General features: G+C 38.9%; 1 protein-coding gene across 1 annotated transcript in view; it reads left to right on the top strand.

Annotated features, from left to right (window-relative positions):
* The window catches only part of TENM3 (teneurin transmembrane protein 3), a 379,052-nt gene extending 364,925 nt beyond the window's left edge, over window positions 1–14,127 (top strand). The window contains exons 30-33 of the mRNA XM_066185929.1: window positions 3,768–4,064; window positions 5,271–6,882; window positions 8,692–8,822; window positions 12,705–14,127. Of these exons, the coding sequence (XP_066042026.1) occupies window positions 3,768–4,064; window positions 5,271–6,882; window positions 8,692–8,822; window positions 12,705–13,460 (2,796 nt within the window). The 3' untranslated portion in view covers window positions 13,461–14,127. The remainder of the gene's footprint in view (window positions 1–3,767; window positions 4,065–5,270; window positions 6,883–8,691; window positions 8,823–12,704) is intronic.
* The last annotated feature ends 3,975 nt before the right edge of the window (window positions 14,128–18,102 follow it).

Raw genomic sequence — 18,102 nt, 5'->3', positions numbered from 1 at the left:
ATAAAAAAAAAGGAAATACTTAACAAAATGGAAAAATGAAATATTAAAGATTAGGATAAAATAATACTAATTAAAAGTGAACATAGAAATGGGAGAAGTAGGGCAGGAGGAGAATGAGCTAATAAGAGACAAATGCCTCCAAAAAAAAATGAAAGAAACTTGTCAGCAATGAAAATAATAAAAAAAAAGGAATGTTTCGTGAAATTGATTTACATGGAAAGATACTACTGAAATGTCAGTCGGGGGTGGATGGGGGGATATAGGAAAGCAGAAAAAGAAAACAAGAGAAAGAAGAACAGGAATAATTTATGGAGCTCATCATTTCCATGTACAGACAGATATGTCATCAACGTTTTTCTGCAAAGAAGACAAATGTAGACCAAAAACAGTGACAAAATGTACTGCCAGTAAAGGTACCCATCTCTGTGATGCTGTGTTATATATATGCAGTATCTGATGTTAAAAAGTATGCTGTCAGGTACTCTTTTGGTTTTTTATCTTGTATTAGTTCTACCTAGTACTAGTAACCTTTCTAAAGAAATTAATTAGAATTATGTTGCCCTTCATTAACCCAACAGTCTTCAGTCAATCTTGTTTTTGTTCTGACTTGGTGTGTAATTGTCCAATAAGCTAGTTCTTCTCTGGAGCTGTATGTTTGGTCTATAAGCTGGTCGTAGGCAAAGGTCCTGCCAGTCCTCTGCATCAAAGAGCCTTTTTAGGGCCTTTGTACTGAGGGTCTCACAAAGGTCTCAGATAAAGGAACTGGTATGAACTCTGTCTCAAGGGATGCACCCAGAGTAGACAGGGAACACAGACAGGGGAGTCTCCTCTTGAGACCTGACATACTCCAAGCTATGCAGTTTTCACATTACCTCTTGAATCTCTCTGTAAGACACAGCAATTCCTACTCCTAAGAGAGGAATCACAGACAGATTTCATACTTCTCACTGGAAAGAGAAACAGGAATTAAAGTAGAGGAGGACAGATGGAGACGTAAATTACTGCAACATATCAGGAAAGTAGGTAAGGACTGTCAAAATATTCCGTTTTGTGTCATTAAGTGTTTCTTCACTGGAAATTTCCTCAAGTACAGATTTTATCATAATGAAATCCAGAGGTTTCAAAAGTATTTGGAGTGTGGTTATCTTGGACACAATAAAAACATTCAACTTTTCCTCTAAAAGTGTTGTGCTAGTAGAGTTGTTATTAAAAAGCACTTCAGAGGAAGGCACTGCTTTAGCTGAGATGTATTATTCCAGCCCTACACTGCCCAATGAAATGAGCTATATCACCAAAACTCATAGTTACTCTAATTGCCATCTCTATTGTGAGATTAGGCAAGCACAGCCAAAATTTCACCAAATGCTCACATGCCTGAATGCAAGAGCTCTGTCAGCAAAGTCTGAAAGCATGAAACTGGCTGGAACAAGAGGTATTTCCTTTCCTTCCCTCATATCCTGCCCTTACCCAGACCAGACAGATGGGAAGTGAGAAGGCAAGGGATGTTATCATCCCAGTTAGCAGCTAGGGCAGTGAGACAGCGGATTAAGTACTTCATTGCAATTTATACAGGAAGGATGTGCGTAGCCAAGAAGTTAACCACAATTGCTTGGACGTCTGCCTTAACCATAAAACCACCCTTCTTTCTGTGCCAGTTCAGAAATCAGAAGTGTCCATTTTAACTTCAGTGTCTAATCCCAAGAGGTGGACAAGAAAAATTACAAAAATCATAATAAAATGTAAAATAAGGAAGGGGAGGTGGAGAGAAAGGGAAGGCAAAAAATCAGAGAAGCAAAACAGGCAGGGACATGCAGAGATGAGTGTAGGCATATGTGGTAGACACTGGGAGAAAAAAGCCAGAGATAAGTAAAATTTAAGCATCAATTTAGGTAAATGAACTAATATTAGATGTTGGAAAATTTAAAGCAAAACTCCCTGAAAATAAGTTTAAAAAAAGAAGAAAAAAAAAAAAAAAAAGGAGTTGAATGGAAGTACTTCACAGCTAAGTTTAACCTACTTCTAGAATCAGTCTTGTAGCATTCATTTTTCAGATTATATTTAACTAACTTTTGATGGCTCATTAAATAGGTAAAACAGCTATTCTGCATCTGCTAGACTTCATGTTCTTTACTTAGGAAATTAAGTGAAAGTGTGGGGTTTTTTCCTAAATTGATGGTGCAGATTCTTTTCATGCCAGTGATTTCATATTAACAAAGAGAAAGGTATTGTACATAAATGGAGAGACAGACTGAGCAAAACAGAGCATTTGGAGGAACTTTTTTCCTATTTGCCTATGACCAATCACCAGCACTTTAATTTTTTTTTTATACCAATAATTAAGAATCTAATTTGTATTGATCTTTTAGAAGCTTATCAGCCTTATCAGGGTATAAGTACCAACACCCGTGGCATATGGAGTTTTGAACATTCAGCCTGAAAAATGCAAAAATCTTCCAGTCATTTCTTGGGTGTATCCCTATCTATTCTCTTGTTCTTTTCTGAATGTTATTTGGCCATCTTTGTTCACCCTTCATAATGTATGTATGAGATACTTGAAAAGGAATTTTTAAAAAATTCTTAATACACATAGTTCTCTGTCCGTTTCAAACCCTACTTCCCACATGTTCACAAAATATAGTGTTGAAAAAATCTCAGTTATCAGTTTTTCACCCCTGGAACAACTTCTAAAGACACAGCAGATACAGAAATGGTTTACAGATGAACAAAGAAATCTTCGAGGCCCGTTGGAGAACACTAAAGCACAATTCAGTGCTGAGGGGAATGGAGAAGTGCAAAGATATTGATAGAGGAAAAGAAAACCAGACATTTTCCTTTCATCAATTCAAAAATGAGCTCTAATTGAATGAAACTGAAAGTTGGCGTATTTTGAACACTAAAGGGAGGTGGGGATGAATTTCAGTGTAAAAGTATTACATAGAAATCACTATCCATCACTGTAGTTTACATATATCAATAAAAAGGTTTTCAACATAAATGTATTTATGCTAAGGCTTTGTTTTCAAATCAAAATTCCGTTAAACTTCAAAGCATTTCTAACCGGTTTTCAGTGGTGCAGTAGTATTCCAGTCATTTATGGCTTTAAGTGGTCAGTTAACTAGAGAAAGATATAATCCTGTACTAAGGATTTCAGTGTTATAAATATATTGCAGCAGTGGATGGTGTACTGAGTTAAATTTCCATTTGATCCAGAAGGGGAATGCCTGTGTTCTAAAAAGTGTTTAACCTTAATTTGAAGATCTAACATGCTTTTGAAGATCTTAATCTTGTATTTGCTATTTTGAAAAATACTTGCTGGGAAGGACTGGGATTCAGTTCTTTCCTTCAGTTCTTTCTGAGCATGATTGGTATGAATTGGAAAAGCGGTTCCTGGGAATATATTTTGACAATGACTTGCTAGATGTACTTGAGACTGCCTACAAAAGAAGTAGTTTGTTCATTGAAATGACCCCATTTATTACAGAAGTTACCAGTACACATCTTTCAGTATTTTCTTAACAGTTGACTAAGCATCAAGAAAGAACACATTGCAACAAATTCTGAGCCCTCTCTTTGTATAATCAGACCTTCTAAGGTAGATACTAATATAGTGCCTTACAATTATATCAAGAAGCTGCTAAAATATTTTACACACACAGCAAATCAATCACTGTAAATGGTATTTAAAGAATAGCTAGCTTTGTGGAAATAACAGGTGGCTGGGGTTTGAACAGCATGATTTATTGTGTCATTTTGTTTGCTTTAAAAAGGTTAATGGCAGAAACCTCCTTTCAGTTGACTTTGATCGAACCACAAAGACAGAAAAGATCTACGATGACCACCGTAAATTCCTGCTGAGGATTGCCTACGACACGTCAGGGCACCCCACCCTGTGGCTCCCGAGCAGCAAGCTGATGGCTGTCAATGTTACCTATTCATCCACAGGTCAAATAGGCAGCATACAGCGAGGCACGACTAGTGAAAAAATAGAGTATGATGGACAGGGAAGGATAGTGTCTAGAGTGTTTGCTGACGGGAAAACCTGGAGTTACACATATTTGGAAAAGGTAAAGAACACTCAAGTTTTTAAAAATGCTTGGAATGTGCTGAAATTCCACAGCACCTCACTGCTGCATACAAAGCAAAAAATAGGGAGTAGAAGCACATTGCAATTATTCTAAGTATCAACATGTGATTCCAAGGGGAATGTTTCATTCCACAGATATGTAATCATGCTGCAGCTAATTGCTAGGAATTGATGTGTTTTTAAATTATTTAGGCCACTGACTAACAAGAAGCATCTCCATTTACTTTTTATCTTAACACTTAAAATAAGGTACAGGGACTATCTGCCATTCAATTCAACTGAAAATAATTTGTTTGCAAATGTTCCACTGTTGTGGGCTTTTTTCACTACCAAGAAAAGCTCTTTTTTCTAAACAGTTACAGCTGTCAATTTGTACTTGCTATATGTTGTAGCATCAAAATAAGGGATAGGCAAAAGATTAGGAATCAATATATATGTAACAATTGCTGAACGATAGCTCTTCTTCTGGAAATATCTGTGAAAATCACCCTAGTGAGATCTCATGTCTGCTATACAGAAAGAGAATCCATTTCTTTCAGGGGTTTAAATACATTTCTGTTGAAGATGTTGCTCAGCAAATGCTGTTTACTAGTTACCACAGACATAATTTAATCAAGACCTATGATACATAATAGCCATGCATTAGGAAAATGTCAGAATAACTCAAGTAGCTCCTTTTGATATGAATAATCAAACAATTGTTTTGCCTATGTCTCAAAAGCTTACAGAACAAGAACACAGTATTCAGAGATCTCAGGCTATTCAAATTCTTCAAAATCATCTCTAATTGTAGGGAAGAAATTGTATCTCCCATATGTTGTTCTCCTCGTGAGTTAATGGCTCCAAGACAGTTTTACTTCTTCCCATATTAAACATGACTTATCTGAATCCATTGACAATCTGCTGTTTAGCTGTGAATGCCTGATAAAAGAGTGATACAGTCATAACAAGTAGCAAATTATGAATGTGGAACTACTAATTACAGAACCCCCTACAATTAAGCATACAAGTAAATTAGGCAGGGAGATGTTAACAACATGTAAGGTCAGTGATAACTCAATTAAAGAGGAGATAATTTTCTCAAGTGGGAATGTCACATTTTTGTGAAGAAATAGTATCAGTATATGGCGGGAGGGGAGATACTGCACCATTTGTCACATGATAAAAATCTGTTCTTAATTTTCAGTCAATGGTTCTTCTGCTCCATAGCCAACGGCAGTATATCTTTGAATATGATTTGTTGGATCGGCTTTCTGCTGTCACCATGCCCAGCGTTGCTCGTCATACCATGCAGACTATCCGCTCCATCGGCTATTACCGGAATATATACAACCCCCCGGAAAGCAATGCTTCTGTTATAATGGACTACAATGAAGAAGGGCAGCTCCTTCAAACTGCTTTCCTGGGGACAAGCCGAAGAGTATTATTCAAGTACAGACGGCAGACCAAGCTCTCAGAAATTTTATATGATAGTACAAGAGTTAGTTTTACTTACGATGAAACAGCAGGAGTCCTGAAAACAGTAAACCTCCAAAGCGATGGTTTTATCTGCACCATTAGATACAGACAAATTGGCCCATTGATTGACAGACAGATTTTCCGCTTTAGTGAAGACGGAATGGTAAACGCCCGATTCGACTACAGCTATGACAATAGCTTCAGAGTGACTAGCATGCAAGGTGTCATCAATGAAACCCCATTGCCTATTGATCTCTACCAGTTCGACGATATCTCTGGCAAAGTTGAACAGTTTGGAAAATTTGGAGTTATATATTACGATATTAACCAGATCATTTCAACAGCTGTAATGACGTACACAAAACACTTCGATGCACATGGGCGCATCAAGGAAATTCAGTATGAGATATTTCGGTCATTAATGTATTGGATTACAATTCAGTATGATAACATGGGACGAGTGACGAAAAGAGAAATTAAGATTGGGCCATTTGCCAACACCACAAAATATGCTTATGAATATGATGTAGATGGTCAGCTCCAGACAGTTTATCTGAATGAAAAAATAATGTGGCGATACAACTACGACCTGAATGGCAACCTGCACTTGCTCAACCCCAGCAGCAGCGCCCGTTTGACACCGCTTCGGTACGACCTGAGAGACAGAATAACTCGACTAGGAGATGTACAATACAGGTTAGATGAAGACGGATTTCTGCGTCAGAGGGGTACCGAAATCTTTGAATACAGTTCAAAGGGCCTTCTTACTCGGGTTTATAGCAAAGGCAGTGGGTGGACAGTGATTTACCGTTACGATGGACTTGGACGACGAGTTTCCAGTAAAACCAGCCTTGGGCAGCATCTCCAGTTCTTTTACGCAGACCTTACTTACCCAACCAGGATAACTCATGTATATAACCACTCAAGTTCTGAAATCACATCTCTATACTATGATCTGCAAGGACACCTTTTCGCCATGGAAATTAGCAGTGGAGATGAGTTTTACATTGCATCAGACAATACAGGGACACCACTGGCTGTTTTCAGTAGCAATGGTCTCATGCTTAAACAAATTCAATACACTGCCTATGGAGAGATCTATTTTGACTCTAACCTTGACTTCCAGCTGGTGATCGGATTCCACGGAGGCTTATATGACCCACTGACCAAACTAGTCCACTTTGGAGAAAGAGATTATGACATACTGGCAGGCCGGTGGACAACACCTGATATTGAAATCTGGAAGAGAATTGGGAAGGATCCAGCTCCTTTTAATTTGTACATGTTTAGAAATAATAACCCAGCCAGTAAAATACACGATGTGAAGGATTATATCACAGGTAAGAGAAGGTTACTTGATTGCAACTTGGGAATGCTGGATCTATGGGCATCCAGTTTAGAGGGAGTTAGACTGTGGGTAGCAAGGCCAGGAAGAGCCCTTCTGTGATCGGTTTAACACACCAGCATCACAGAAGATATTCACTGGAAGTTTGTTTATATTTTCCAGGGTAGACTTTTGCAAGGTTGCTAATGTAAATCGCTCAATAAACTCCAGGGTTAGCACAAAGTAATGAATACACAGCCAGCTGCGGGGAAGGAGGAGTAGGATAGTACAGAAAAAAAGAGTGAACTTCTCTTTTGGAAAAAAAAGGTGCTAATGTGCTAACTTTCATATCTCAATTCTTAGAGAACCTATATGCTTTTTGTTCTAGAATTAGTGATATGTAGTGTTTTCCATTATTCTACATACCAAAAATCTGACTGCACAACACCAGAATTCTTGGAAAATTTTATGGCTCTGATAAATTTGATTTTTTTGTATTTAAATTAGATGTAAATAATCCAAAATACACAGATGTTGCCAGTCTACAGGAAGGGCTCAGCCCCACTTACTGAGGAGCTGTGAGACTACCACTTATAAGAGCATCCTGGGAATCAAGTGGGTTTGCATTCATTTAACAAACAGCAGCTATTAAAGTGGGTTGCTAACAGGCTGCCTGGGAGTAAGAATAAAAACAGATCTCTGTCCTTTTTCAGCAGTATGTGCTGTAGGGCATGCAGTTGGAATCAGATTCTTTGTGGCATTGCACATTGCTTCATGCACTTAGTTGAGGAATTGCCCTCAAAATACAGTTTTGATTCTTTTCTTAACCTCTTTGATGTCTGAAATGCACAGGCACACACTGCTTATATAAGGTTATTATTACAATTGGTAATTTGGCTGACGGGCAGTTTTAGATGCAGCGCCTCATGAGGCATATCATTTATTTGAAAGTGTTAGAAATTCTTTTAAGATAAATATTTTCTGTTCTTTTAATTTTTGGAAAAATCTGCTTCCTTATTCCACATATTGTAAACTTTTTTAAATAAAAATTATTAGAACGTGGTAAGGAGCACTCTGCCAACCTCTAAGTTTAGTATTTGTGGAAGATAGTGTAAAAATACAGAAACAAGGCAGAGCACTCATTCTTGCCAAACAATTGTTAGCTGATTGCTGGCACCCCTAATTTATTGTTTAAAGAACATAAAATGTATCATAAATAATGTTATCTAATGACAATTTGGTATCCTGTCTGCTTACTGATGCTTTTCATTTCATCGATCTCACATCATCTTGAAGAGGAGCAGACTTCTCTTGATTCAACAAAAAATATCTGCCAAATCATTTAAAAGGTAATTGGCCATCTAGGTGCTATTTCAGGAGTAATTTGAAGTCATTACAATAACACACACCAAAAGGACAAGGATGTGCTCTACAGTCTTTTTTTTGGCTTTATTTTAAAGCATTGATGATGAAGGTGTCACATAAAGCATGTTTAACCTGACCATGAAATCCCAGTTAGTTTAGGCTGTATGACAAGGAAATGTCCCCTTAACTGAGCTGCCATAATTGTTGTGGAAGTCACCAAGGCCATCAGACTTGCTGAACCCTGTAATACATTTCAACTGAGCCTAGTGCAACTCTTATATAGAACAGACATTTTCTTTTAAGTTTAGAATTGTAAGTTTTCTGTATAGGTTTGCTGTTGCCATACAAAAGGAAATCAATTATGCCAAAAGCCATTATATGTAAAAATGGTATGTTTGTAAAATATAGAACAATTATAATATTTTTCTCTCTTTTTTTTCTTATAATTATTCCCTCTCAGATGTTAACAGCTGGCTGGTGACATTCGGCTTTCATCTGCACAATGCCATCCCTGGCTTCCCTGTTCCGAAATTTGATTTAACAGAACCTTCTTATGAACTTGTGAAGAGCCAGCAATGGGAAGACATACCAGTAAGAAACAAAAACAGACATACAAACTGAACAAGTTAGAATGTTCCCTTCTATTCAGATCTTACTAGGCATGGATAATTCTGACAGCCAGGGTTATTTTCTAAGTTCAAGCTGAAATCAGTACTTTTATCTAGTTTCAAAAGAATTTAAGAAATTACAGGTGGAGGATTTTTTTACAGATTTGCTAAGTTAGGTACTATTTTATATAAGCTTTTGTTTGCTTTTAGCAATAATAAAAATTTTAAAAGACAATAATCGATGAGAATAAGTTTAAGATGCTTTAAAGATGTCTAATTTTCATAACAGATACTACAGAGATTATATTTGTACTAACATTCTGCCTGAAGACAGTAACTGAACACTGTAGTAAAAAAAAGATGGTGAAATAAACAGAAGAGGTGATACACACACAAAGCACCACTATAGTTTTACTTCTTTTTAATATTAACCATGCGTTATGAACACCATGTGTTATATGTAAAGATAAAATACTGAAACTGAAATTACCTGAGGTATTACATAAAACTCAGGTGCTGATGAAGTTCTCTGAAAGCAAAAAAAATGAACTTTGATCCTGAAAACTTGCTACTGTTTTAAATAATGGAAGAAATACATGTGGAAGTAAAATCTAAGTCTGCTATTTAAGAAAATTTTATTTACAAATTAGGCTTACTCAAAGATCAAAGACTTATGCCCTCAAAAATCCTATGGTTTTCGGTTTAGAAGGAAGAGTTGAGACATTAAAATGGGTGATCCCATTCTAAGCAGTCAAAAAAATCTCTTTTTACAAGAATCATGACAGAGAATGTTACAAGAATTAGAGGTGACACAAACTTAAAAATTCCTAAAACCTAATGTAGACCAAAAGTCCTTAGAACGGTGGCCCAGCAGAAGGGAACATATGCTAAGCTAACTTTCCGTTCAGGAAGTTAGTTAGTTTAGTTAGTTAGTTAGTTAGTTAGTTAGTTAGTTAGTTAGTTAGTTAGTTTTTAGCAGCAAGGAATTGAGAAATAGGGGAAGACTTTAGAGCACAGGATGAGATTAGTGTCTCCCATAAGCAACAAAAGCAGTGAAGGAGTAGCAATGGCAAGCCCTCTGGTTGTATTGGGAGATAAGAGACCTGTCATCAGGCATGGCTGTGAAGAACTATCAGAGGTTGTTTAGTTAGGTCTCAAAGGCTAAAGAATGAAATCATCCACTAACACCAGCAAAGACATACCAGGAACAGAACCAGTCTGGTCAAAGAGATGAGAGCAGACAGGTAGTTGTCAAAAATCTTCCATAGAGAGCTCAGTAGCATGAGGAATGCCAGGAGCATGTGACATGACAGAGCGAGAAGCGCATGAAAGGAAAACAAAAATTCAAAATTCTCAGGTAGGAAGAAGCTGCAACTCTGATATTTGCTGGTGAACAAGCAAATGCAACCATGAGGCAGAAGTAAACACACAAACCACTTGGTATTTTGAAACATTCTGGAGTGAGTGAGCTTTACTGAGCTCTGAGGATACATGTTAAAAATAAACCAACTTTGTCATTATGAAGTTGCTATAGCATCTTGCTGCTCTCACTGATGATTGCTGTCTGCAATATATTTTGTGCTCAACAGCTTTCATGCAGGATTTGCAACAGCTGAAATCCATACTTGTTAGGAAATGCAGACCAAAATCTGCCAAATTCAATAAGAATGGAGAGTCCAAGTTAATTCATAATTCCCTCAGGAGTTATCTCCTCCAGAAAGCTACCCTTGTGGCAAAACAGAGAAGCCTTTGCAAACTTTTTGCCAGGCTTTGATCAGCAGCAAGGCTGAATTAGGGTTGTATGAATCTTAATGACTCCTGCTTGGTCTCCCATCCAGAAATTTAGGAAAACAAAACAGGCTTTTGACTCATTTGTCAGCAGTGAATCAAATGGTTTAAAGGAGTATTTTACTAAAAGGAGAAGGGGTCAATTAAGAGATAAACAGGATCATCATCAAAAACTAAGTATTCGTTTTCAGAAGTGCAACCAAAGCTATTTAAATCTTTGTTTCCTGCTGAGGCAACTGCCAGGGCAGCTGTCTGCTCCCCACCTCTACCAGTACAGCGCATTCACAGCTTGTTGCTGTTAAGACCCAGGGTTAGACGGATGTGTCTGTTCTGCACAGTTGCAAGGTCTCATCCCAACCACAGCTGACCCTGTAATTTGAGCTGTCCTGCTATCTAGGTGCACTAGCTAACCATTCCTGCTAGCTGCTGTTGCTCTTTCAGCTGTCCAGGCTAACCACTGCAGTTATGCTGACAGGTCCCATTCCCCAGCCATCCTCTCTTTACCAAGAGTGCATCTGGCATGGTAGGCTACACACAGCTCTTCCATGACATTCTGCCATCCTAGCTTTTTCCTTAGGCTGGCTTGTTGGTTCTTTTCATTCATCGCCCCTTGTCTTTGCTAGCTATGAACAAACCACTGCTGTATTCAGGGCTGCACCCATCTGAAGTTGTTGGGGAAAAGGTCTTTTAGGCAGGAGGCTGATACTTGAAGTGAAATGGAAGGTTACACAGCCAGATTGGCCAGCCTTTTCACACGTCCCCTTCTATCAGTTTCTGCAAGTATTTGCAAGAAAGGGTATCAGTCCCCAGTATTCCACTTCACTGGTCCATACCTGTAGCTTCCCTCTCTTTTACTGTAAAGATTGTCATTACAGTTCGATTTCCCTCATTTCTTTAGCAGCTTGAGGGATTATGAGAGCCTCCCTGCAGTTTGGTCTCAGGCTGTGGCTACTTGAGAGACTCTTATCTCCTCACTCAGCATAAAGAAAGGTTTGTTCCAGTTCTAAAGCACAGCTTCATGACCTGCAAAAATATCCTCAGTTTGACTGGACTCATGGTAGACAGGAGAAATAATTGAACAAGCTCAGAGGAAGAGACGACACCATAGTAAGAAGACACTGTAGTAAGACAGCTCTTACCTGTATTAACATGACATGGCCTGGCAATGTACACTGCCAGCCCAGAAAGTCAATTGTGTCCTGGGCTGCATCAAAATTAGTGGGGCCAGCAGAACAAGAGAGGGGATTTTGTCCCTCTACTCTGCTTTTCTGAGACCTCAGCTAGAACACAGCATCCAGCCCTGAGGTCCCCAGCACAGAAGGACATAAACCTGTTCAAGCAAGTCCAGAGGAAGGCCACCCAGTTGATCATAGGGATGGAGCACCTTTCCTATGAGGAAAGGAATTGGGATTGCTCAGGAAAAGAGAAGGCTTTCAGGTACCTTAACTGCAGCCTTCCAGTACCTGAAGGAACTTACAGGAAAGATGGGGTAAGACTGTTTACAAGAAGAAGTGGTGACAGGACTAGGGGGAACAGGTTCAAATTGAAAGAGAGTAGTTTTAGATTACATATTAGGACAAAATTCTTTACTCTGAGGGTGGTGAGGCCCTGGAACAAGCTGACCAGGAAAGTTGTGGATGTCCCATCACTGAAGGTGTTCAAAGCCGGGTTGGATGGGGCTTTGAGCAACCTAGTCTAGTTGAAGGTGTCCCACAGCAGGGGGTTGGAACTAGGTGATTTTCAAGGTCTCCTTCCAACCCAAACCATTCTGTGATTCTTGTGGTTACGTACTGGCATTGCAAGTCTGTCCTGTGCAGCCCAGTAAGTGGCCTCTGGAGTTAAAGCTGATTTTTTGTGCAGTTTAGCAGGGAGACAAAGAGTAAAAGCACTGAACATTTGCAAAATAGTCTTGTAACTCTGCAGAACAAGCAGTATGCAGATCTAATTAACTCCTTGGCACTGTCAGTTGTGGCATATCCTGTTGTTGTCCACGGGCAGCACACCAAGAAATCCTGGCTGTTTGGCATTTAGGGGGCTACAGATGGCTGGTAAAACTTCTGTCTGTTCTTGTTTACAGCCAATTTCTGGAGTGCAACAACAAGTGGCGAGACAAGCAAAGGCTTTCCTTTCCCTGGGAAAGATGGCAGAAGTGCAGGTCAGCAGACGGAAATCCAGTGGAGAAAAGTCATGGCTGTGGTTTGCCACGGTGAAGTCTCTGATTGGCAAAGGGGTGATGCTCGCTGTCAATCAAGGCAAAGTGCAAACAAACGTGCTCAACATTGCTAATGAGGACTGCATAAAAGTGGCAGCTGTTTTGAACAACGCTTACTACCTAGAAAACTTGCATTTCACTGTGGAGGGAAAGGACACACACTATTTTATCAAGACCACCTCCCCTGAGAGTGACCTTGGGACACTGAGGCTGACAAGTGGGCGTAAGGCCCTGGAGAATGGCATCAATGTCACTGTTTCCCAGTCCACCACTGTGGTGAACGGCAGGACTCGTAGGTTTGCTGATGTTGAGATGCAATACGGTGCTCTAGCGCTTCACGTCCGCTATGGCATGACACTTGATGAGGAGAAGGCCCGGATACTGGAGCAAGCCAGGCAAAGAGCTCTTTCCAGTGCCTGGGCCAGAGAACAACAGAGAGTAAGAGATGGAGAGGAAGGCGCCAGGTTGTGGACAGAAGGAGAAAAGAGGCAGTTGCTAAGTGCTGGAAAGGTACAAGGATACGATGGGTACTATGTACTCTCTGTAGAGCAATATCCAGAATTAGCAGACAGCGCTAACAATATACAGTTCCTCAGACAAAGTGAGATAGGAAAGAGGTAACACACTGGCTTAGCTCAGGCTGCCAAAGAGACTGTGTACCAGTGTCTTCTAAAAAGGAGACCAAACTGTTTTGCTGCATTACTACTTGAGCCTAAGCTTACATCTTTGCTCAGATTTTTTTCTGTAGCACAATCCAGACTCTGTAACAAAAAGAGCGCCTTCCGGAAGAATGATACTGCTAATGACAAAACTTTTTTTTTCTCAATGACCTTAAAGGTGATCTGCTTTAAAGAATATGTTTACATATGCATATCGCTGCACTCAAGTTGGACTGAAAAGTGTTAAAAAAAAAAAAAGAAGAAAAAAGAAAATAAAAAGGCCTACAGATTTTGCAACAGGCTGTTTCTTTGAGGCACTGTATTTAATTAAGATACAGACCCATACAGTGTTTCCAAATAGTACTGAATTGTTGACCTTTGCTTATGAGAAGTAGTCTCTCTCTCTCTCTCTCTCTCTTTCTCTCTTTTTCTCTATCTTTCTCACTGCATAGGATGTGGTATATATCTGTTAATTTTAAAACATGGGGCAAAAATTACTGTTTATAGACAACCCAACTGCATTAAACTGTGCTGCTTTCTAAAAGGACATTGGCACAAGTGACTTATGCTACCATGGGAATTTAATAATGGATTTTACAATGCTAACATGGTTTGCCTTGGGGGGGAAATGGCAAGTAGAATCCTTGTTGCATACAAGCAAAGGAAACCCTGATTTTTTTGTAAATTATGTGAGACAAGTTGTTTATGGATTTTTATATGAACTACAATTTACTGTACATCAAATATTAGTCTCAGAGGAGTTAATTTATGTAAAGTGTTTAAAAAAAGTTTATACTTAAAAATAAAATGATAAAAACATGTGCTGTGTGTGATTTTTTTTAAAGAAAAAGGAATTGCACCTTTTATGTTATAGCTGTACAGTATAAAGGATTATATTGTAGAGATATAACAGTGATGACTAATGTCCAAAAGTGTTAATATTTTTGTATTAGGTTTAAAGCTGTGCATCTATCACACTGCTGATAGGATGGGACACTCCACAAAGTGGCTGGCTGAATCAGACCACAGTTCCCTCCCCTCCCTCTCCTGTCACCCAGGCTAGTGCCACTTCATCAGTCATTGTTAGAAGGCACAGTAACCAAATAAGTCTCATTTAGTATGATGGAAGACTTTAATAGGTTGGGGTTTCCTTGTCTTTTTCCAGCCCAAATGTAATAAATGGACATTCATTCATACCAGGTGGGGTTTCTGTTGGTTTTTTAGCAGCTTTGTTTCACAATGGAGGAATAGTGTCTCAGGTGCTTGGCAAATTGTATGTAGAAGAAGAAGAAGAAATGATGTAGTTTCATCCAGTTATGTCCACTTTGTCTTCTGTAAAATACAGCTCTTTTAGATGTTAATAATTCCAGATAGAAGAAGCGTACCTCTGACCTGATGCTACAGAATTGCTCTTTAGGCAGGCAGGCTGTTCCGTAGGTTCATCTCCTGGCCTTCAGCTGGCAGATCAAATCTCATTACTGTGAACACAACCTGGGGATGGAGAGGAAGGTCCAGTTCTAGTGCCTAATCTGCATCGCCAACCACTGCATAGATTTGGCATGCTCTGCTCCAAGGCCCAGTATATTTGCTGCAGGAAGAACTGAAGTGTGCAGCTGGTTCCTTATAGGAAGCCTGTGGTGGCATCTATGGCATCTGTTCTACATCTTGGCTGAAACCATTCGTAGAGCTTTAGTCTCATGAGCACTAAATTCAGCCACAAAAATAAATATTTTTAAGATGAGACAAAATTGGGGGTTTTCATGTTCATTGAAATATACACAGTATTTCTATCCATGTATTATAATGACAGAACATAGTAAGTGAACGTGTCTTAACTATGAATGGTTCAAGTGGATGTAATAAAAATAGTTTTCTAACTGCTTTGTATTCTGAGAGTCTATGGTATTACATACTCTAAATTGCACATTAGGATTGTTTGATAAACAGATTTGAATTTCTCCCAGCCAAGTCGCTACCGAATCTACAGTATCAGTGCTATTACTGTATGTGTGTATTTGGTAGAGCATACAGAACTAATTACACATATAATGAATGCTAATCATCTATTAGAATTAAAGCACAGATTAGTTGTTAGTACTTCTACCCTTGAAGCTTGAGGGCCCTAAATTTAGAGAGGATGGTATGTCAGACCCCAGAGGCGTGTCATTGATCTACGTATTCTTTTTAAAAGATGTAAAATGCTAGGTGTTTGCAGTTCTGTTGGGTGGCTCTTCCACAGCACTGTATTTAGCATGCTGTAAGTGCTCTCTGTTGAAATAGGCTCATATTCTAAATTATGTCCAATGTTTCTGTTCTGTTTGAATATGAAAAGCTTGTATAACATGTCAACATTGAAATATATCTTCTACTTGGCGCATACCAGTCCCTTCTCCTTTGTTCTGGCACCAATAAACAACAAATTATAGTATCTGTTGGTGATCATTTTAGATACAGTCAAATCAAGCCAATTAGTGGCCTTGTTAGTAGGTATAATGAGCCTATTTCTTGCTAAAAAAGACTTGTGATCTGGACATGCTCCTGCAGGAAATAGTGACCTTGGGGAATATAGAAACAAAAGATCTTTTTAAAGAAAAAATATGCATAATTAAAGCAGCATATTACAAAAACAAGAAAAAAAGAAAGGAGATTCTAAGTATTTTAGACAATGCCAGTCAAAATGCTATCCTGATATTTTGAGATGTATATTTCGTCTGATTTGTATTGTTCTTTTAATTTGCCTTCTTAACTTTATATGTGTCCTGAATTTTCCACAAATTGATAACTATAGATTGCATCTAGGCTTTCCAATAAAAGCCAACCCAACGTGTGTGTGTGTGTGTGTTTATATTTGGGGTTTTTAAATCTGTATGTCAGATATTGTATCTGTGCTGCCCCTTTTCTCGTATTGAAGAAGCAAAGTGATCCCCTTGCACTGGCATTGATTCATCTGCTTCACAGTTGGCAGTATCTTTTTTCAACTCCATCCAATGGCTTCATTTGCTAACTCAGCAAAGTGAATTACTCCATGGGATCTCTCAGGGGGCCTACTTTAGAGAAAACATTAAATATACCTCACAAAGCCAAATCTTTCATATATAAGGAAAGCCAAAGAACAAAACAATCACTTAGAACTGTTTCCCTCTTACCCTCTTGAGTAAAAATATGACAAAAAGTACTCGATTATAAAGAATTAGATTGCCACTGGTAGTTACATATATACACAGAAGAGATCCTTCAACCTGCATTTAGGCCCCCTTTGCAGAAACTGCTGACTTCAGCACTGCTCTTCATCAAGAGACTGCTTTCATTTTAGTTGGAGCAGGCAGACTTCACCACACTCACTTTGCAGTGACAACCTTGAGTTGGTGACATGTTGATCAGCACTAATCAGGTCACTGCTTAGCTAACTATGGCCTAATTTTGTTATTAAAAAAAAAAGGGGGGGGGGTAGGAAGAGATCTTTGTATGTTCGCACTTGGGAGGTGAGAGATGCGCATTTGACAAGGGGGGAAAAAATGCCACTTACCACTGCCACTCTTCTGAGGCATTTCTAAAGTGATGGCTGAAAGGCTGTAAAAGAAAAAGCGATGCATAAAATAACAGTTAAAATTGTCTATGAGGGAATAGGCCGCATTTGCAGAGAATCAGATGACAAAATGTTTGAATTCTGTTTTCAGAAAAAAACAAAGGAAAAAGCTTCTGAAAGTGTTGATACCTTGGTATACTGCTATGTCTAGAAGGGCAAGCTATACATACGGCCAGCTTGAGAACCTTTAAGGAAAAGAGGAAGAAACTCATGCATAATTCTTTGGGGATGGCAAAGCAAAGGCACTTATTAGAAACAGCTTCTAAGCAGCTTATTAGAAGCTGCTTATTTGACACTTATTAGAAGCTGCCAGGGTTAAAAATAAGCTAAACCACAGAGCATCATCCCACGGCATAAACTGAGCAGCACAGACACAGTGATATCATACCCCTAACTGCAAAGCCACATCCAAACCCACCAAACTAATCAGCCTCTTATCTACAGCAATCAGTCCTAAGGACTAAATACACAAGCCTTGTAAAATTAAATTGATCTTTACACACACAAGTTGCTGGGGCTCAGTGATACAAAACAAAAAAAGCCAAACAATGTAAACCAGTTAACTGATGAGTATGTGCCAATTCTTCCCCCAGGATAAAAGGAACACGTGGTCTATAGCCATCACACTGACAGAGCTTAAGACTTTCTTTTTCACCTCTGAAGTTTTTAGCTTTGTGGCAGACTGACCATATAAGGCAAATTTAACTGTGTGAGTACCTAGGCTAGACCTAGTCAAAAATTCAAAATACTAATAATAGTAATGGGCTGCTCACCCACCCCAAGCCCATTTTTCAGCAGAAATAACATAAATAAGGATGCCAGGTCTTAATTAAGTGCACCACAAAAAGCTGAAAAAAATGCAGCTTTTCTGTTCACCCATCCCAGAAACCTGAGTGTTTGTTATGAACCACTAACAGTGTCTTAGGCCTTTCAGGGTGAAGAGATGCTGGAAAGGTTTGTTTGTCATGCCATCTCCTAAACACAAGATATAATACTGGCAGTTGCAGGTGGCACGGTG

This window comes from Chamaea fasciata, unplaced genomic scaffold (assembly GCF_029207755.1).
Source record: "Chamaea fasciata isolate MVZ Bird 193981 ecotype frontalis unplaced genomic scaffold, bChaFas1.0.hap1 SCAF_6, whole genome shotgun sequence".
Classification (NCBI taxonomy): Eukaryota; Metazoa; Chordata; class Aves; order Passeriformes; family Sylviidae; genus Chamaea; species Chamaea fasciata.
Note: the sequence above shows the minus strand (reverse complement) of the source record. Positions and strands in the feature narration are given on the sequence as shown.